Source organism: Pectinophora gossypiella, chromosome 4 (genome assembly GCF_024362695.1).
Source record: "Pectinophora gossypiella chromosome 4, ilPecGoss1.1, whole genome shotgun sequence".
Classification (NCBI taxonomy): Eukaryota; Metazoa; Arthropoda; class Insecta; order Lepidoptera; family Gelechiidae; genus Pectinophora; species Pectinophora gossypiella.
Genome location: NC_065407.1, coordinates 1,595,586 through 1,618,308, shown reverse-complemented (window position 1 = coordinate 1,618,308; position 22,723 = coordinate 1,595,586). Strand labels below are relative to the sequence as shown.

General features: G+C 40.4%; 2 protein-coding genes across 4 annotated transcripts in view; one reads left to right on the top strand and one right to left on the bottom strand.

Annotated features, from left to right (window-relative positions):
* The window catches only part of LOC126366225 (neurogenic protein mastermind-like), a 40,227-nt gene extending 18,578 nt beyond the window's left edge, over positions 1-21,649 (top strand). Inside the window, exons 4-9 of one of the 3 annotated variants that reach the window (XM_050009268.1) lie at positions 11,164-11,278; positions 16,412-16,528; positions 17,226-17,561; positions 17,867-17,978; positions 19,073-19,142; positions 19,833-21,649. In XM_050009268.1, the coding sequence (XP_049865225.1) occupies positions 11,164-11,278; positions 16,412-16,528; positions 17,226-17,561; positions 17,867-17,978; positions 19,073-19,142; positions 19,833-20,333 (1,251 nt within the window). In that variant the 3' untranslated portion in view covers positions 20,334-21,649. Of the gene's footprint in view, positions 1-11,163; positions 11,279-16,411; positions 16,529-17,204; positions 17,562-17,866; positions 17,979-19,072; positions 19,143-19,832 lie in introns of all 3 variants that reach the window. The other 2 variants (XM_050009267.1, XM_050009266.1) reach the window with 2 other exon arrangements.
* LOC126366202 (uncharacterized) overlaps positions 1-22,723 on the bottom strand; it is a 261,987-nt gene that overhangs the window by 35,085 nt on the left and 204,179 nt on the right. The gene's annotated exons all lie outside the window — the stretch shown is intronic.

The window sequence follows — 22,723 nt, the reverse complement described above, 5'->3', positions numbered from 1 at the left end:
TACCATATTTAGATTTGGATTTCTTGTTAGGTGCTATGTCTACAATACATAATCGTTGCGATTTAATTCGAACGTAACCGTCGTAAGACAGATTTGGCGTGAAGCGTGTAGCTTTACCCTGTATGGAGGTGTTTTGAATTGAATGGTTACATCGTATTTTACAGTACGGCATAACTGATGGTACAGTCATGAGCAACATAATGTACCCACTTTAGGACTCTGTCGCACTAACATATTTGACATTTAGTGAGACTTACAGTTCAATTTGTCAAAAAAGTGAATGTGACATGGTAGCAAAGTGTACGTATACATATTAATGCTCGTGACCGTACGTAGCATGGAATATTGCAGTACTATACAGATTTAGCATATATTATTATACTGATCGGAGGTGCTGCTGTACGTTTCATTAAACACGTGTGCTGTTAGCGCGTCGTTTCGCGAACACAGATGTTTCGCGAGACATATGTCTGCCTTTATTAGAACTGTGCCCTTGTAAACATGTAAACAAGCCTCAATACGGCTTGGATATTAAAGAATACTACGCTAAATTAAGCGGTTTCGTGCAAAATTAACGAACGATTATTGTTGCCGCGATGTAAGCGGGCAAAACAAACCATATTATTGGCCATTGAACCCTCGTGTTTAATATGCACATTAGTTTGGCTCGACGCATTGTTTCGCTTTGGAAGGTTTGCTCGTAAAATGTAGCAATGTGTAATCTCAGCTGGTAAGTCGCAAGACAAGTCACGGGCGATGACATTAGAAGTGTCTAAATGAACAAAAAGAGTAGGCTCGCGGCCGATTGCTTCCTGCATGGGCCACACGTGTCTCACCCGCGCCCGCGCCTCGACGACACTCCCGTAATTAAAAACTCTACATTTCTATCTACTTATACCTACATACTCGCTCCCCCTCTAGCGCACTACAACTCTCAATATTAGCTCCAGAACACTCTAGGTTCTTTATTTGCTTACATCTTTATTCACTGGAAAATTTTCTGACGTCTTTGGCTTGATTGAAATTCTACTCGTATTATGTGAGGAACATAATGTAACTTGTTGTGGAAAGTTCTGTTGTTATTTGAATTTACAAAACCCTTACAAAATCGTCAGACGACGGTTTCTTCATGTTTGAAAAATCCTTTCGTAAAAGTTTTCATTTGTTATAATTATTTTTTTACGGCTTCACTTTTCGTTTTACTTAATAATTCGGAAGCTATTTTCATTTGTATTTCACAGTTGCGAATCGAATTTCTGTGTGGCAATGCGACTTACCTTCTCGAGTTAGGTAACTTTAGGTAACAGTCGTTGACTGTAACGTTGATTATCTAATTCCTGGTTATTTGTTATCAATTCTCTAGTATAGAATAGAAGATTGTTTACATTTGCACAATGTAAGATAGGACAGACCTTGTGAATATTTAATGTTCTTATGTCGGGCGATTATAAAACCTAGCAGAGGACGAGTCTTGGCGCCACTTACTAGCTATAATTGTTATGTACAATTTTATGCAAAATACTTGCTTGTACTCGCAGTAATTCACTATTTTACTAGAGGATAACTTGTTTTTGTTTGGATAGCCTAGTTGGAAGAACCCTTGACTCTCATTGTGAAGTTGCATGTTCAAATCCAGGACGGGTCTAAACCAATAATCTAAAATTATTTTCATGTTCTCAGCGGTAAAGGAAAACATCGTGAGGAAACCTATATGATATTCACTGCGGGTTGGATGGTTAGTCGCTTTTAACTTTACCTGTCAAATCTTCAGGTTAGGTTAGCAGACCCTGTGATAACAGCATAACGCTACGAAGATAACTAGAGGATAACTTGTCATACAATCGGCTACGTAATATTTATTCACTAGATGGTGATTTCATATAGTTGATATCAACCAAGCAGACGTAGGTACCTATTGTCGCGAACTGTACCTACTCGGTTAGGTAGGAAAGGTCTATTTACAATGTTGATGTTTGTTGCGCTTCATTTGATATCGCTGTGTTCATAATTATCCTATATAATAATATGTGTGCTTTATTTTATCGATTTAATTAATGAGTTGGTGAAGCTCGCGAGGTAGGTACGTCAAGCCAGGCAAGGTACATAACATAAACGGCCTATATTACCTTAAATTTATTGTGTTAAGGGTTAATTTATACCTGTACTGCCTGACGTGAATTTGACACATCTTAAACCCATTATGGGTTTCAGTGTCGTAATGTAAGAATTTTATAATATCTTTTGTAATGAATGAATAAAAAAAAAAAAAAATATACGTCCCACTGCTGGGCCTCCCCTCAATCAACCGGTGGGGGATACTCCACCACGCTGCTCCACTGCGGGTTGGTGACCTCCACCCCCTCCGGTTGATTGAGGGGAGGCCTGTGCCCAGCTATGCTGTTGGTCCCGGGCTACTAGCTCAAATATATTTGGGCTAGTTTGTAAAGTGATTTCGGCGAGGCAAGGTACGTCTCTGAATATTCCAGTGGCTGACAGGGTAAAAGCTCCGCCGCGAGCGTTACCTTTGACCCTTGAAGTAGCAGGGTTGTGGGCGTGAGTGACGTCACGGCGTGGGCGCGATACCTATTTCCGTCGCGACCCCGTGACGTCACAGGACCTGCTCCAGATCAACGTATGGAAGTATTAAAAGAGATTCCGAAACGCGACTTTTAAAATTCAATTTATGTATACAGGGTGTTAGTGACATCGTAACGAAAACTTTGAGGGATGATTCAGGCTATGATTCTAAGTTAATATCAAGTGGAATGTTCCGTCGCAAAAGTATGGAACTGAAAATAATAAAAAAAAAATCATGAATTTTCCGACAGGAAATTCCATTTGATATCAACTCAGAATCATAGTCTGAATCGGTGTGTTAGTGACATCGTAACGAATATTGAGAGGGATGATTCACCTCATTATTCTGAGTTAATATCAAGTGGAATTTTCCACCGCAAAAGTATAGAATTAAAAATAATTTAAAAAACTAAAAAGAAGTCACGAATTTTGCGACGGAAAATTCCACTTGATATTAACTCAGAACCATGGTCTGGATCATCCCCCTTAGTATTCGTTACTATGTCACTAACACCCTGTATTAACGTATTTCGCGCTACAGCTTCTTTTTCCTGGTACGTATCCGCCTATTAGGTACGTATGGGTATTGCGTTCGATTAATATCGAATGCTGTATTCGTGTGCTGTGGAACTAATTAAAGTACCTAAGTTAAATTATTTATTAATTAAAATGTTGGTTTGGACACGTAGAGCGGATGAAGGATAATATAATTGCGAAAGCGGTATATAAAGCGAAAGTTGATGGTAGGGCTGGCAGAGGAAGACCTAGAAGAAATTACACTGACCAAATTGGAGATGTCCTTAGAAAAGGTTTAGTACGATCTACTCTGAACCGGCGTGCGAGTATGAAGAGATTGATGAATGTGGAGGAAGCAAGAGAAGTGTGTACTCCGGTGGAAAATAGGCGTGAGTTTATGTATGTATGTATTTAAAATATTTATAGTCTCGTGGGTTAGCTGATATCGTTGTGTATTGTCGGTACACTTGTACTTGGGGTATCAATCATGTGACCAAAATATTTATTAACTAAACGAAACGAAATAAACTATGTAATTGTAATTGTGTTCGGTATCTAAGATAATGTTGCGATTTTCTTTAATTTAAAATGAGTTCCAGCGGGCTTAGCACCGTAAGCACGCGACTCTTTCGCCGCGACAGAGATCATCTGTCTCTTTCTGTGCAGTACTGTGAGAGAGTGACGGGTGATGTATGTCGAGGCGAGAAAGAGTCGCGCGTTTACGGTGCTAAGCCCGCTGTTTGACCATTATCACTCCTGGGGCCTGTTTAATAAAACTTACAATTGTAAATTACTATGACAATTTGATGTACATTGCGGAGTGTGTGATCACGAATATTTTGCAGTTTCATATTAGCTACGTAATGAACATCAAATTGTCGTTGTAATTTACAATTGTAAGTTTTATTAAACAGGCCCCTGATGGTAACTGAAGTGGCGTCAGGTGGAACACGATTACCTAGTGCCTAGTAGATGCTCACTCTTTTGAAGACTCAAGATTAATATAACGTCGCCTTAAAGAAAAAATGGTAAGCGCATTTTTGAAATATCTCATTCCTGTGTGTTTTTATTCAACTTCTTCTATATCAACCCTGGTGTCAGGGTTATTATTGAGCCGTCAAAGGCCCCTGATATGGCTCAAGTAACAACTACTTACTTATATCAGTAAGTAGTAAACGGAACCAACGGTTTAACGTGCCTTCCGAATCGCGGATCATCTTACTTTTTTGGACAATCAGGTGATCAGCCTGTAATGTCCTAACCAAACTAGGGTTCACAGATTTTTGTGATATGTCCCCACCGGGATTCGAACCCGGGACTTCCGAATAGTGAGCCTATTTTATTCAACAAAACCTCGCAATAAACACGTTATTTTCAATTGAGGTAAAAATGTTTAGTCTTTGTTTTTACTTGTATGTATATACCTGCGTATCCATCGGACTTCGTATTTTTAATCTTTACGAAAAAAAAATCTTATCATAGTGCTACTGCGATACAGGGGAAACCCTAGTGCAGGGCCCGCTATTAACTTTTGTTAATTTTACTTTATTTGGTAAATAAATAATTTTTAATTTTACTTGAAATGAAACTAGCGTATGTATGTAGTGGTTTTTAAAGAAAATCACATCCAAATGTGATATTTCAAAAAGGCGCTTACGATGTTTTCACTATTAAGGCGACGTCTCCGCCAATATCCGAGACATTCTCGTCCAGGATTGTTCCGAATGAGATAAGGTCCCGGGTCTAAATTAGTGGATGAAATACGGTACGTCTGGACACCCTTAATTATGCCATTAACCGGTCTCGCGAGCCTCCACCGCAACAATGAACTTGATAAACCTCTGCAGATTTGAATATATTAAAGTGGGCCGATACGATACGACGTTCACGTTTGCTCCACGCTTACAGATAGTGTTGGTGATAAAATTGTAATACCTACTTTATTGTATGGTGGATAGTGGAGTCCACATTACACATACAAAAGTGCGTAACTCACTCCCATAATGCATAATAGGGTAGTTGACTATTTTTTTGAGGGACTTTCCAATCCGCGTTCCCCCAAAACACGATAGATGGCGTTGTTAAGTTTTTTCTGCATTTAAACTTATAATTTCACGGATAACAGACATAATGCATCTTTTATCTTGGGTATAAATGACGACCCTTTCTTTTTACACCAATGTACAATTACAACTTCCACCTATTATTATTCTGATCAAATTAAAGAGAAGCAATATAGGTAGCAACATCGTTCTATACATAGTGTGATCCAAATATAAAGCAACAATTCGTTGTGTATAATAATATGCTTCTGCCGTTACATTAGATTTTTGAATATTATGTACCCCAGCAATGAGAAAATAGCTAATTATCACGTTGAAAGTGAACAACGCCATCTATCGTGTATTTGGGGAACGTCGGTTGAAAAGTCCTTCATTAATTTGAAATCAGTTTTTAAGTTAATAGTTAAAATCAGTTGTGGGGTAATACTTTGTCCTGTTCTATCAAACCTTTGTATGAAGTTGTATTCCATTAGGATCATGTGACGTCAGGCGTTCCTATAGCCATTCGTTCCTATAGCCATTTTATTTTGAGTCATTGATTTCATATGGCTACAACTATTTCATTTTTCACCGAATTTCGTTTCTATTTTCATATTTAGGTATACATTTTTCGTGCTCCGGAAGGCACATTAAGCCGTTGGTCCCGGCTGCATTAGCAGTCCTTAATAACCACCAATCCGCACTGGGCCCGCGTGATGGTCTAAGGCCCGATCTCCCTATGCAACCATAGGGAAGGTCCGTGCCCCAGCAGTGGGGACGTTAATGGGCTGATGATGAGGTATCAATTTAAGGTTATTTTCGGACTACGACTATATTCCGTGCTTTGCAGGGCACGTAAAGCATTCGGTCCTAGCTACTGCTCACTTAAGTATGTAGTCGTTACGTAAGCCATGTTAGGGGCTTTTGGCGGCTCTATAGTAACCCTGACACCAGGGTTGATGAGGACGGTCGCTGATCTCACAACCCACGCCAGAGCAGAAATTAGAAAATTAGAAAGGACAATTCCTCCAGTGCGATATGACCTGGACTTGTACCAATGAGTTATTAATTTATCTTATTTGCACTTTCTCACTAACACAGTTGGCTCAACCATTATAGACGGCGATATGGCTCACCTATACGTTAGTCTAACAGAAAGCTCAGTGAGGTGTGGGTACTTAGTTCATCTTGCGATGGATGTCCTTGTGTCCATTGAGATGTAGGTAGTCATGAGCTTATGTTTAGTTATATTGAAAATTTCCTTTGTGAAAAATTCAATTCAAATTCAAAATATTTATTTCGGAAACTAGTCCATATTTAGTTAGTAACAAAAAGCTTAACCTAGTATTAGTAACAGATTCGAAAGACGAACAACATAAAAATAAAACACATGAGACCGGCCCGAATCACCGAAGCCGCGGGCAGCTATGTAACAGCGTGCAATCGCACCCAGCGGTTCAGCAGCGGCGAGTCGTAAAACTATCAATAAAACTAGCGTGACAGATTAGATTTAAAAAAAAAAGAAAATTATATATATCACATCAGAATGATATTTTTCAAAAAAGTTTTCAGTACGCAACTTGTTTTTTATTAGCCTCTCTTCCAGCATATAGCGTGTAGTGTAGAAAGTGTTGATATTCGCTAGTTATCGATTAGGATGTGTGTAGGTAATGCAGAGGCGTGGGCGGGCGGCACGAGTCGGCACGGTGTAGCTCAGCGCGGTCGATCCGACGAAGGAACCCTCCACAATCTTATCTCTACACAGCCCTTCGTTGCATACTTTGACGTCGCCCTCTTGTTACAAGGACATGCATGTCGATTCAAACCGACAAAACTCAGTTTTGTTTTAATTTGACAACAGGCTAGCAACCTAGTCAAATGAGATACTTTTTAAGAAACGTCAAATCGTTAAAAAGTTTGTATGGAAATACTGTCCTGTGGCGTCATCAATAAATGCGGTCAAACGTCGTACTCATTGTTACTTGATTCATAAATAAAATTCAAAAATAAGTAGAAAAGTAATTGAAGCACATAATAACGGGTTCTTACCGCGTTTAAATGGGGGATATGAGACTCCCGATATTTCGACAAAATTCAAATTCAAAATTCAAAAATATCTTTATTCAGTAGGTAACATAGTTACACTTTGAATCGTCAATTTTACATAACGAACGTCTTATCCGCCTAAAACTACTGCAGCTTCTCACAACCTGTATAGCCGGGGAAAAGAAGCTGCAAGAAAAACCTCGGCACAGGGCCCTAGACGTTCTTTAAAAAAATAAAAATAAACATAAAATATTGGTATGGACACTGTTGCAAGTGCCATCGGGAGTCTCATATCCCCGTTTAAGTGCGGTGAGAACCCGTTATTATGTGCTTTAATTATGATAATAACCGCGTAAACTTAAAACAAAGTAGAAAAGTAAAGATTGACTTTTGATCGTCTTAGACTGGCTTCTATTTCAAGTTTAGCATTTTGTAATTTATCTTTGCCCCAATCAAATAGCCAATTCTGTCAGTTACAATACAAGCATGCTCACGACTATATCCTATTTGGGGTAGTCAAAGGTACGTCCATCGCAAGATAAACTAAGTACCCGCACTTCATCGAGCTTTTTGTTAATAACAACATAACATATTATAGCAGTGATGCTATAGTGATGCAGGCGTGAGTCGGTTCCGGCCCAAAGGGGTAGGCAGAGATGTAAACACATCCGTTCCTTGCCAGCTATGTTTAAGTCCCATGGAAAAGATGGAGGGCGATCCTATTGCCATTATCGGGCACAAATCCTAAAAAAGAAAAGTTTAAAACTAAAACAAGCACTAGCGCTTCGCATCGTCCTTCATGCGCACTGCTAAGGGGGGAATTCTCTGCCGTTTTCTGTATTTCCGAATGCATATAACCCTGGTGCTTTAGGCCAGAGGCCAGAGTCAGCCTCTGGCCAGAGTGAACACGCACCTTCTGGGCAAGTCTGGGGCCAAGCGCAAACCCAACAAAGGTAAAAAGAAAAAACCCGACTACGGAAAAATCCCACTGAAAAGTACGAAACAAGAAAAATTTTCTCTACATTCTTCCAATAGTGCTGTTTAGGAGATAGCCTATGTATCTATCTCATTATTTTAGTTTTAAAACTAGTTCTGTCTCTTTCATTCTTATCGGAAGTCATGGATGGCAACATTTTAGGGCTGTCACACTAAAATGAAATTAGGTTTGTATCTGCCAGAATCAGTATCATTGTCATTTCAATTCTTGACTTGAATTCTCTTGGACAATATCGGTAGATTTTTTATTCCTCTTTTGTTACATTGAGAACATTCTTTTCGTGGCTCTAAGTTGCTATACTGTATCAGCTATCTACATCAAAATCAAGTTGAACGTTTTTAATGGATTCGGTAGCGTATCTTATTAATAATAATTGTTATCTTCGACACCGCGTCATTGTAGAGAAGCTCGCTCACCTCATTATAGCATTCATTGATTGGTAATTTATACTTGAGTTTCTAGAATTATAATTATATTTAGGTAAAACTGAGTAAAAAAACCGATATACATTTAAACCCCGTCCGGTGCAACGTGATATAACTTGGTTTTTATACGTAACAGCCTCATCAATATGAACATAATTAGCTGATTGCTGTAAAAACATCGAGCATTGCGCCACTTTCACTGCCCCTCAGTACATCCCAATGCAAATGTGATGCAAATTTTACGATTTGATGTTTTTAAATGGACGTGTCGAATGTGGCGGGCGATTAAACAGAAAGTAAACGGTCACAGTTCCGCTCTCATGGGACGGAGTCCTTACCTGCTCGTGATACCAATCCTTGGGTTTGGAAGGCGATGTGCGACTAGATAAGAGGTGCCGTTAGGCCGTCTGGCCTTACAATGCGGAGCGGGCGGCTATGCGCGCTCGGCTTAGCGGCTTTAGCACGCATATTATTGACGCGAGCAACAAAAATTGCGGGCGATGCGGGCGGAGGGTATATGGTATTCTGTGCGGGAGGCGAGTATGCCTCCGGAACAGGTTTGCCCGCGCCGCGCGCGGTCCCCGCCGTCGCTCCCAGCTGTCACCGGAGACATATTTCGTCATAAATCCACGCGTCTTCAGCCTCAACATGCACTATGTGACGATGATAAACTTGTTTGTTTTTTTCCTCGCCCATGAACTCGCGCGCTCTAAATCTAAGTACAAATTCCATATTTTACTAAACGAATTGCGTTGTAGGAAAATGGACTTCGGTCACGATCTTTATTTTATTTTATGTAATAGATCGAACGTCGCCGCCTACTGCCGAACTAGCGTCTCTGTACTGAGACATCCACGAAAGCATGAAATACTTTAATCGAAGACAAGAATGTTTTAATTGTTCAACTTCTAAACAAGTTTTCTCTAAATGGATATTTAAAAGTATTTACACATCGCGGATGGTTACAACATGACGTCAAGCGTAATACTTATTCGGTTTGTTTAATTGGTGATTTACAGTCACAACACAATAAGTAACATTATTTATTTTACGCCCCTATGAAACATTTTTATGTGAACAAATCCTATTAGGACGCAATAAAAGCTTCGAAAGAAACTTGTTGTTTGCATGTATCGCTGAAATGCGGTGACAGACGAATGTCTTCGTCTGCTGGTACGCTGGTACCTATTTAAACAAATGCGACAGAATAATGTCAGTCAATACACGTAACAGACACGCGATTTCAGCTGATACCAGCCGAACATAAACCCTTTGAAATACTCTTGGAGACGTCACATAAAAAACAGCATTTACGACGTTATCATTCCCGTCATGAAACCGATACAAGGCCCTCTGCGTTTATATTTGAAGTTTGAACTGCTTGCGTTTAAAATAAGTACATTTTACTCGTATAAATATATAAAACTAGCTTATTGCCCCCGACTTTGTCCGCGTGCACCTAGCTATCGCGCACGACACGGTTTTCCATCCCCGTTTCATCCCTGTAGGAGGTAATTTTCGGTATAGAGACTATCCTATGGTCTATCCTAGGTCTCAAACTATCTTGATATCAATTATCTAAATTGGTTCAGCGGTTTATGCGTGAAAAGCCAACAGACTGACAGAGTTACTTTCATTTACATTTATAATAATCATTCCAGGAAACGGTAACTAATAGTTCACACTTTCGAAATCGAAAATCGCGCATGGATTTAAAAAAACTCATGAAACTATTTATTTATTTATCATATGCTTTACATTCTGGTTTAGAGTGAGAACATCAGGTATCTTTAGATAATTCATGAACTGTTCATGGCCACTTCGTTCGCATGGACTTCGGTTATGCCCCGCCGGCGTGGTCGTCGATTTCCCTCATTCAGTGGTAATCGCTATCGGCCCGCTTAGAGTCGAATATTATCCTCTCAGACGACGCCCTGGGTTGAGCGTTGTCTTAAATTTTGTACGCCCTCAGCGCTTCCCATTTGTCCGGCCAAGTAGTTAATGTTATTTGTCGCAAATCTACAATAAGCCAAAAACGGTTATCACGCACTGACATCCTATAAACAAATAGACTCACATTGACTAAGGAGTTTTTCTAAAAAAAGTTTAAGTAGATAATAGAAGTTCGGTCCCTCAAATTAACATGTTATGGCTGTTTTAAGTTTACGCGGTTATTATAATAAATATCGGGAGTCTTATATCCCCATTTAAACGCGGTAAGAACCCGTTATTATGTGCTTTAATTATGTTATGACTGTTCAAATAAAGTGCAATATCGTTACACGCCGTCGCTAGTGACAAGATGCGCCGCGGTAACTTTTTTACAGCGATTGGTTGTCTATATGTTATACAAGGTCTATGTTATCACGCCAAGAACACCAAGTGTGTATAATCTGTGTCATATTATAGTGTGTGGTAGAGTTTGCCGCTCTAGGATTGGCTTGCACAGCCATGAAAGAAAGTGCATTTCTTCTAGGCAATGACGTCATAAATCGTCTGAAATAGACGTATATAAGGCCAATGATGATGATGATTATAGATGATGTGTTGTGTGCGGCAGGTGTCAGCAGCACAGCACATGCAGGCGAGCGTGGGCGGCGGGCACGTGTCCGTGGCGGCGCAGCAGGGCATGTACGCCAGCTTCCAGCACCAACCCTCGCCGCAGCACCACCAGGGTAAGACCTTTATTCCTTTTTTAAATGTTAATAAGATTCTTTCATTTTCCGGCATTTCCGGAGTTAAACGGGCGTGAGTTTATGTATGTTCTGAAACATACATAAACTCACGCCCGTAATCCCTAACGGGGTAGGCCGAGCCACCAGTAATCAAAGACAACTTCCAACCACTGTTGATACGAAGCCCTAAGCTGGATATGATTAACCTTATGATTTTTTAGGATCAGCCTATCGCCCATAACATTAGTCTATCATGTAAGAAAGAACTCTCTCTGTCGGATTTTACGACATGCCCGGGAAGATGAAGCTGAACGTGTTCTATGTTTTTTCTTCGCTCCCAGAACAACATAGATATATGATTCTGGATTTTATATTCATTTTGATAATATTATATATATGGGGTTTAAAAAGAGCGAGTCGTAGGTTTTTCCGGCAGCGCGCTGTGGAGGTTGTCAAAGACTGAAAATACCGTTTGCGATTTCTTTTTAATTTTCTGCGCTGGACTGAGATCCAATAAAAACCATCGAATGCGTCCGTCCGCTTGTCTTCCCGTCAACGGCTGATACTCGGCTAAGTTTTAAGAATATCAGGATTGTCTGTGACGTTTGTATTTTCTTTACACCACAGTTACTAAGTCAATGTCGTTTTTACGTTTATTAAAGTTATACCTTGGGCACAGCCTCACTGCGTCATTGCTTCGTCTCGGTTGAGTCACTCGCTAATCTCGGGCGTCGGATCTCCATGGCTTTCGTAGCTCCAACCTTGAGCCATTCTCTCACCATATCGCCAACTTCCATTCAAATCTTCCTTTCATGTTTATTTACATATTATTGCCCATTCAAAATATTTTGTTAGTTTGACAGCTCTAAAAATATTGTCGTCTTTTACTTACCATAAGTATAAGAAAGAGAAGAAAAATAATAGTTTGTGTCAGCCTGTGACGTCATTCGTTACCAATAAGGAAGAACGAGGCCTCCAAACACAGGCTATATCGCTTAAATAGAGACACCAATCCACCAGTAGGTAAGGGTTTATTGTAAAGGAAAATAATCATTTTTCAATTTCCATATTTTTTTTCGTGACTTATTATAGGTTTGCCACATTAAGTAGTATTAAGTAGCCATTGATGTATAATGTAATATTATGTTACTTGGTCTCACCCGCCACTTATATCGATACGTCGATAAGTATAAATATAATGAAATGAAATAAAAAATTGTAATAAATGTGGTAGGTATATAGATGGAAGTAATGCTTTAGCGTTTTTGCGCATTTAGTCATATTGTGACATTCAATAATAATTACATAAGGTTACTTACAAATAATTACAAATATGCTTATCTATTAAAAAAACCTATTTATAAACTTAAAAACTCACTTATACACTATAAAACTGCTTTCCCTTTAACCAGTTTTAGGGGTAGCTCTTTAATATAGGACGGAATGGCGTTATTATGTTCTCACACACATAGAATGTCATTTTTTATAATAAACTGTAGTTCTAGGAGTAAACTCTTGTCTTAGTTTATTTGGATTTCTAAAATTTAGCCCATGGATCCCCACGGACATAAAAAAAGTCCGTACTATTTGCAAATTTTAACGGAAAATCTTCGTATCCTATAACACAAGTCTCAAGTAAGAACTTAGTTTAGGATACGATGGTTTATTATATCTTAGAGACAATGTACAACCGTGTAAAATTGTAAACGTATATGTTAAGTAAGGAGCTCGGTGGCGCAGCGGTAAATGCGCTCGGTCTGCGATTGTTGAAGTTAAGCAACTTTTGCAAAGGCCGGTCATAGGATGGGTGACAACAAAAAAAAAGTTTTCATCTCGAGCTCCTCCGTGCTTCGGAAGGCACGTTAAGCCGTTGGTCCCGGCTGCATTAGCAGTCGTTAATAACCATCAATCCGCACTGGGCCCGCGTGATGGTTTAAGGCCCGATCTCCCTATCCATCCATAGGGAAGGCCCGTGCCCCAGCAGTGGGGACGTTAATGGGCTGGTGATCATGATGACTTATGTTAAGTAAGCTGTACATCTTTTTAAAAATAAACAATTTATTTATTATTTATGTATTATATTGAAAATGAAAGCAAACATAGCCGTGTCACAGTGACTGAGTGACACAAATGCCTGCGCTTGTTGGCAGCGTATTTAGAAAACATGCCCTCAGATGAGTGTTTAAAATTAGGGCGTTGAGTATTGTTTATTTTATGGCCGCGATTCAATACACGGTTACGTTGATACGTTCGAGAGTCGAGACACGCGTGACGTAATAGTCGCGCTGCGGTGTATGAAAGTGTCTCGCTCTCACAACCCACAAACACATCGACGTTCATTCCATTCCAATGAAACGCTAAACTGATGATTCAATTCCGGTCCGGGAATTGTTCCGAGCTGAATCTGCAAATGGCACCTTCATCGACCTCGTCACATTTACAACTATCTAATATAGATACCTATAATCTTCTATCGTGTGAGTTATGAGGTGGATTTCCAACCCCATCAACCCTGGTGTCAGGGTTACTATTGAGCCGCCACAGGCCCCTGATATGGCTCATGTAACGACACTTACATCAGTGCCTTCCGAAGCACGGATCATCTTTTTTTTCGGAGAATCAGGTGATTAGCATGTAATGTCCTATAACCAAACTAGGGATCACAAAGTGATTTTTGGGATTGTGTCTTCACCGGGATTTGCACCCGGGGCCTCCGGATCGTGAGCCCAACGCTCATACCAATGGACCACGGAGGCCGTTACCTATAATATACTTCATTTAGTAAATCGCTTCACTTCATTTTCAATAGTATGCCGCTAATATCGATACCTATAATAAAGCAAGCACTAATCTGAACCGGCGCGCGTGTGCAATGATTGATGAATGTAGAGGAAGCAAGAAGTACGTCAGGATCGAAACAAATGGAATTCCATAGTATCTGCTTACTCCGGTGGGAAATAGCCACAAATGTATGTCTATAATATATGTGTGTCTAGAAAGGATTTGTGTCAACAGGAGTGAAATTTCGAACTTTTGCATTATGGCATAAAACAAAGAAACATCGCGTGTCGAGATTATTTTCCATAATAACAAGCGGCGCGGGCGGAGTATGCGTAATCTCTACTCTAGTGCACTCGGTAGGTAGGATGAAACAACGGCGTTATATCGCGGCAGCAAGGGGACATCCATTAATTACGTGAGGCGATTTTTCATGATCCCCCCCCACCCTTGTTTGAGATATTTCTCAATTCGATTTTTGAAATTATGCGTATTTTTAGTGTAAATACCGTCAATCTGTATTTTGTAGCTTTCGCTTAAAACATATTTTGCTTAGTTTAATCAATTTAAGACTTATGTTTCTCGCAATGTTAGACTGGGGACCAATTTCTTTTTTATGAGAATAAAGCCGCAACCAACCATCCCGCAGTGGAGCAGCTCCTGAGTATGCTCCATACCCCCTCCGGTTGATTGAGGGGAGGCCTGTGCCCAGCAGTGGCACGTTTATAGGCTACTAAGTTTAAGTTAAGAGAATAAAGCTCTTTAAACTGAAAATACGGCTTTTTTACGTGAGTTTGGGCGAGATTCGACTCGACCCATTCCCTAAACGCCTCACGTGGTTTAAGGATGCCCCGTAAGTGCGGTGCATATCGCGGCGCGGGCGACGTGTGCGTGTCGTGCGAGGTTGACGCTCTGCGAGAATGCAGTTGACATCACATCACATGGATTGACGACTTTATTGCACTACGGATTGTTTCACTCTATACCTGACTAGCATTTATTCAACGAAATGAAAGTTGTAGACTACTATGTTAGATTGGGAGCGAATAAAGATCGTAGAACGTTCAGCTGTTTATCGGGAAGATGTGTAAAACAGTCGTCAAACGGATAGAAGGACTGTGTCCATCGGCTGATCACCTATCACCAGTGATCAGGATACGTAGTGTCATTTGGGGTCAATAACCTTGAATGTTGTGGTTAATGTGGACATGACCACGTGATTTTCGAGATTGCGTGATTACGTTACGTAATTGCCTTCTTCTTGTATTAAATACAAGTAAACTGTTTGAGATATCATGTGTACAGTCCTACTTATGTTATAAATATATTCTGCTCCTAAATAAATGTAAAAGTTTCTTGATCCAGACAGAAATACATAAATAAATTAGTAAAATAATTCACAAAATATAAATAAAAGTTTAATAAAATATCGAATATTGTGTTTCGAGATTCAAGATTTGAGAGGCATATTCATGTTAAGACAGATATCGCAAATGGGACCTATCTCTATCACTGCCTATCACATAGATGAATCTTCCTGTTAACTATCAAATCTCTGTCTGTCTGTAATGGGTTGCTGAGGTTGGTAATCCACCTCACAACCCACACGACAGAAGAAGAACTGTCCAATCTTCGTAATCCGTTAAGGAGTAAAGGGGAGAGTTCACGGACAGTGTTTCGCTCGCATTTGCGCGTTAGGCGGCATACACATGGTAAGAATGACATTTTTGTATGGATTGTCCGGCCTATGCCAATAGCCAAGTATGTGGAGTCGTGACCATTACCTATCAGTCGATGTAATGTATTGATTAGGTGTTGGAGTGATCGCCTTTCTAAACGTCGGTAGGTGAGATAGCGTAGGTTTGTTTTGCAATGCAAGTGGAACCCGTATGCGAAATAACTAGACATCTCTGCGCTTAGTTAGTAACTTATCTTAAACGCAGTTTGACTGACATACTTGGCTCGACCATTATAGACGGCGATACGGCTCACCACATATCACGTTGGTCTAACAGAAAGCTCGGTAAGGTGTGGGTACTTCTGACTACCCCAATAGGTTAGTCATTCTATCTACTCGCCGTCAATTAACCGGAGCAGGTATGGAGCTCGATTCGTCGATTTATGTCCAGTTTACCATTAGTTTGTATGTTAGGATATTACAGGCTGTTCGTCTGATTGTCCGATCCGTGCTTCGGAAGCCGATAATTTCGGTTACTATTTACGGATGTCGTGACATGCGCTACGTCAGGAGCCCTTGGCGGCTCAATAAGATTGATGTAGCTGGCCATCCACCTCTTCAACTTCACGATAGTAAATAATACCTACATATTAATATGTGATCGTTTTTTTTTGCAGGCGCTGGATGCGAGTCGTACTCGGTGTCGCAGTCTCAGAGCATCAACTTCGGGCAGGTGCTGCGCGCGCGGCCCGCTCCTGCGCCCGCGCAGCCTGCGCCGCCCCACCAGCCGCTCGGTTAGTATCTATACAGTACTACTGCTTTCAGTAGCTAAAGTAATAAATCCAGACCATATCGCGAGAAAACTCCTTTCCACCTTTTGAAAGGTTTGATTTGTGGACGTTTCATGCGTTTGAAGGTAAATGGTCCTGTTACTAACGACGCAACGCGCTGTCGCCATAGAAGTGAAAAATGTATCAAAATATTTAAATATTTGCCAAGTGCATCGGCGGGAACCGGTCCCCTACATTATTCAATACGCATTGTCTATTCTCCCAGTCAATGGAAAATCACCTTCGATTCCGTTATATAAAATATTTGCTTCCGTCCGCGTGGACTTGGGTTATATCGCACTAAGCACTTTAAGTCAATCTGCGCACACGATACTCTAAGTACATCTTTGGAAAGTACTATATCTCCTTATCTTAGTTTCGATCTATGTATGTGGCAACTTGGCCCTGCAGTTTATGCGTGGGCTGTGCATTTCATACATAACCTCACGCCCGTATGGGGTGGGCAGAGCCACAAATAGTCAAAGACAAGTTACAGCCCCTGTTGGTATGATGAACCTTGTGACAAATGATCAGCTTATCACCCATAACGATTAATCAATTTATGATTTATTTATAATAAACCTAACTAGTTATAAGGCATATATGTTCAATTATTAAACATATCAATGTATTGTAACAGCAAATTATGATCGTCAAGCAGGCGTCGTGGCCGCGGGCATCTCCCGCGAGCAACAAGCGAAGATGTTACAGCAACAGCAACAGCAGATGTTACGCGCGCAGCAGCAAATGCGGCCACCGCCGCCGGAGTACAAAGCTCGCTTCGCTAACTCCGGCGTGCCTGGGGGTGTTCCTGGGGGCGTGCCGGGGGGAGTTGGGGGTCCGCCGGGGGGTGTGGGTGGAGCTGGGGGCGCGCGGCGCGGAGCCGCGGCCCCTCGTGCGTTCCCCCCACACGCGCGGCAGTACTCGCCCGAGTGGAGGCACGTACTCATGCAGCAGCAGGCCGCCGCCAGGCAGCAGTTCCCGCACCACCATCAAGGTAACTTGACATTTTAATGGGAAAAAGAAAATCCTATAAACTTGCTTCTTATACTGATTAAGTATGAGGTACAAGATAATGAGAAGACGACGCAAAGAATGCGTTCGGCCTCTTGTAATATGTCGTTGAATCCGACTTGGGGATCTTTAAGTAATAAAGAACTATGTGTTGTAATAAAGAGTAATCGGTTCGGTAATATTCCAACTCACCAGATATAACAACAACATCACTCCTGTAACCAAAGGAGAAGGCAGAGGGCAAACAAATATGATGATAACTAATTTTATTAACGTGGTGTTTTCCAGGATTCGGCATGGGCGGCATGGGCGGTGGCATGTCGCAGCAGCAGCAGCAACAGATGCAGCTGCAGCAGGCGCGGCTGCAGCAACAGCAACTGATGCAGCATCAGCAACAACGGTATGACTCAATGCATCTTACTTTTCCAACACGAGCATTAACATGTATACACTTTGGTACCATTGGGGAAAAGACTCAATCGGCCTGATCTCGACTGACACATCACTATGCTAATGTACGTCACAACACTAGCTTCTGTACTTAGATAGATCTAATTCTTACCGCGCATTGAAGCTATTGTAAAATATTATCTATATTGAAATATTACATAAACTTTTATGACAATAGGGTAGTTACCAACTAGTCAAATCAGTTACTTTTTACTAAACGTCAAATCATGAAATTACTATGGAATTGATATGAAAAACATGACAAAATGTCGCACTTATTATAAAATTTGTCGTATTCTGATTACTAAATAAAGACAAGATCTAAAGGTGACAAAAAAGTTCTCTTTTTCTATTTAACTTATTTATGAATTTTAATCAAGAAAAATGTAATAGTAAGTCCGACATTTTGTCACATTTTTCTATGACGTCACAGGGTGCTTTTTCATACAATTTCCACAGTAATTTCGTGGTTTGACGTTTAGTAAAAAGTAACTGATTTGACTAGTTGGGAACTAGCCTATTGGCTAAAATGGCCTCCATCGGAAAGGTTTACCAAGCTCGTATCGGTGCGAGGCGGAGAATGTCCCTTCTATACGTTTTGTATTATTGTTTATTCTATGGTAATCACTGAACAAAGCAGTGTAGACAGACAACATTTATTCACATTCATAACATAGCATCACGCCCATATTCCCGAAGGGTTAGGCAGAGGTGTATAGTATATACACCCACTCCTACCCAGCTGTTTACGTTTGAGTCCCATGTAATAGGGGGCTAAGCTATAGCCCACCACATACCACGTACTAACCAAATATTCAAAATCATAAATTCGAACTTAGTGGTTTAAAGCCCGAGTTATGATTCGAACCTTTGACGTAAGTCACGCGTCCCAACACGGATTTCTACATTTCATAAACAAATACACATTAAGTTAATAACATGACGCGTGTAGGTAATTATTGAAATTACCGTGCAGCGGACATCTGGGTCACCTTGTCGCGTTGTTGTCGATAAACGGCTTGCTCACACATTGTTTGCTTTCAGGACGAGCCAACAATCTCCGATGTCGCATCTCATTATGCAACAACACCAGATGATGAGCGTGCAAGGACAGGTAAATGCTCCAACAAACATACAGGGTATTAGTGACATCGTAACGAAAACTGAGGATGATTCAGATCATGATTCTGAATTGACATCAAGTAGAATTTTCTGTCGCAAAATTCATGATTTTTTGTTTTTATTTATTTTCAATTCTATACTTTTATATTATCTCAGAATAATGAGCTGAATCATCCCTCTCAGTATTCGTCAGAGTAGAAACTCTGTTCATTCATTTCCTTTGTCTTTCACACATGTATCCTGCATCTCTGTCTCACATACCTGTTTCTCTCTAACTCGTTTAACTTATTGAGATATTTTCGCGAGCTTATATTTTCTTATGTTACAAACATAAGCTCCCGCCCGTGACCCCTAATGGGGTGGGCAGAGCCACAAGTAAAGATAACTTGCAGTCACAGTAAATTTTGATCAGATCACCCAAAATATTGAGTAACTCATTCGCATTTTTAACTTTGCTATTTAGGCAATGAGTTATAGTTAACTTCATTGAGGGGACGTACACATACATACCTGATTAAAATTACGCCCGTAATCCCTAATGGGGTGTTCAGAGCCACAAGTAATCTGAGACAACTTGCAGCTACTGTTGATACGAAGTGAAAAGTGGGAAGAGTGATAGCCATTTATTATTTTCTTCAATGAAAAAAGAACGCAGATTTGAAGTGAATCAAACAATTTCCAGATGCCGAATATCCACATGAACCAGTCACAGAACATGTCGATGCAGCAAGGCATGGGCGGCATGGGACACCAGGGCAGTCCCATGCAGAACGGGCCCATGGGTCAGGGAGGCATGCACGCGCAGCCCAACCCCATGCAGAACTCCATGATGGCACAGAACAGCCCAATGGGACAGAACGGGCCCATGCAAGGTCAGAACGGCCCTATGCAGGCTCAGAATGGCCCTATGCAGAATCAGAATGGCCCTATGCAGAATCAGAGTGGGGGCATGCAAGGTCAGAATGGCCCCATGCAGGGTCAGAGCGGGCCCATGCAGGGCGGCGGCGCGCTGGGCGGCAGCGACTCGTTCCCGTCGCTGCACACGACGTCTTCCTTCACGGGGCAGCCCGCGGACTTCAACCTGGACTTCCTCGACAACATGCCTTCCACGGACGCCAGCAACCTCACGGCGCAGGAGCTGCTCAACTCGCTCGACAACTCCTTCCTCAACGACATCCTCTAAGCCCCGCGCCGCCGCCGCCGCCGCGGACTGGTACTCTCTACTTCCTTCCTAATTGACCCTTTGTACGGGCGATTAGAAGCGTCCGCACAGGGCGGTATTCGTAACACGTTTTTAAGTCAGAACGTTCGAGTTTGCGACCAATAAAAACGATCATGACCAAAGTTTATCAAACAGGAATTTAACACCAGAATTTAATGGCTAAAAGATCATTTTATAAATAAGTAACGGAAATCTTCCAATCTCTTAATACTTTCGGAAGCGTTGTTTTATATAGACTATTTATTGTCAAAATATCCATTTCATACTATTTATAGTTTTAAAAAAATATTGTTATTACTTCTTTTGTAAATATTTTACTGTAATTTTAAGATGTTTGTTTAATATTATAAATATTATGATATCAGTGAAAACATAATACCAGGACAATCACAGAAATGTTCCCACACGAGTCGATTCATATTACTTGAGAAATTTTGGCTTTTTTATTCGCTTCAATAATGGACAGTTTTAATTAATTGTAGTATTTATTTCGGATATTAGTACATAATATTGAAGCACAAAAGACAAACGAGTTATCTATTTTATTTACACGCCATGGATTTATTTATGAGAAGGACGATAGATTTGGACAATAGATATATAGTTTTTAAGTTTTGAATATGATATTGCACATGAAAGGTTTAATTTATTTCTTGACTGCCTCGGGCCCCGTCGACCTTACCGACCCCCTCTGAGGTCTGAGGCTGCTGTAAGGTCGGTCTCTCCGCCTGATTATGGCCCAATCCATTTTATATTATAGTGCAAATGTAAATTTTTATGTAATTACGTTTAAATTAAGATCATTCCCGTACCTAAGATAAAAGTAGGTTATACTGTGATGTCGGTCTCAATGGTCAATAGGTAATATTATAGTATCAATTATTATAAATAGATAGATTATTGTTATTGTTAAGGATCTCATGTATCATTTAGGGAGGGGGGTGCGGGATTCTGGAATCGTCTTGTTATTTTATTATTTTGTTCAATGAAGTCATTTTTGTATCGAAATTTATCAATTCCAGTTTCTTTACCATAGTTTATATTATTCTTGAAACTTGTAGTGAAATTGTAACTCGGCCTTATCGAGGCTGAAGGCGCGACGCAACAATACTGACCAATAATAAGGTTTGATGCAGCTCTCTTAATATGTTCAGTGAACACTGATATATAAATCTAATTATTGTGAATGACAGTAACATTCCAGAGCCATTGTTAACGATGTTTTAACTTAGGACCAATTTTTAAATGTTCTTTTGAAAATAATATTGCATATTGAGGCACACGACTTTTATTTATAGATAACCTTATGATAAACCAAAACGACGGTACGCGCCGGTAATCGGCACAATTTTATAATACATGGCCTGTTTACACAAATATTTAAGTATCATGTGACTGTATAAGACAGCAATGTATACCGGAGCCGTATTTTTGAATCGTTGAAAGAATACAGGTGTTAGTGACCCCGTAACAAATACTGAGGGGGATGATTCACACCGTCATTCTGAGTTGACATCAAGTGAAATTTCCTGTCGAAAAATACATGAAAATAGTGCTTTTTAAATTATTTTCAGTTTCATACTTTTGCGACGGAAAATTCAATTTGATATCAACTCTGAATCATGGTTTAAATCATCCCTCAAAGTTTTCGTTACGATGTCACTAACACCATGTATCCATTTCATGTAGCACATGGGAACTTGTCATTTGCAAGATGAGACAGGTATACATTTTCGCATGTGAAGGGACGAACGATTTAAAAATACGAGCTGTGAACTAGTACTAATTACAGACGTGTAAACCTTCAATCAAATCACAAATTACTAAAATAAACTTAGAGGTAAATTCTCTATTTGAAAATTGCAATGAACGGAGCAAATACTTTAGAGGGTTTATTTATTGAGGGTTCCTAATGATTGCATGTTTCGTACGTATGGCACACTATTTTGTGAAACTAGCAGTCTATAGAGTTTCAAGTAACTTTGATGAGGGGTGGGGGGATAAGTGGGAGGTTAAAAAGACCACATGGAGCAATTCATCTAAAAAAGTCATATTGCAATTTGACATTCGTGCGTGTAAAATAAGAATATTGCTTTTTTTTAATGAATTGCTTTGATGTGGCCTGTTATTCCCCTGTTCTATTAATGATACTAATCAGTTTATAACCATTTGTATACGAGCAAAACCACATTCGATAAACGAGTGAATTTTTGAAAGTGTCTTCATAGCCCAGCCCGGACACTTCATACAAAAATCTCGTTCTGTAATATGCCGTCTTACCGCGTAAGTGCGAGCGAGACCGACCGGGCGTGGAACGGCTTACAAATCGGTGCGGGGCGGAGTGTCCGTTC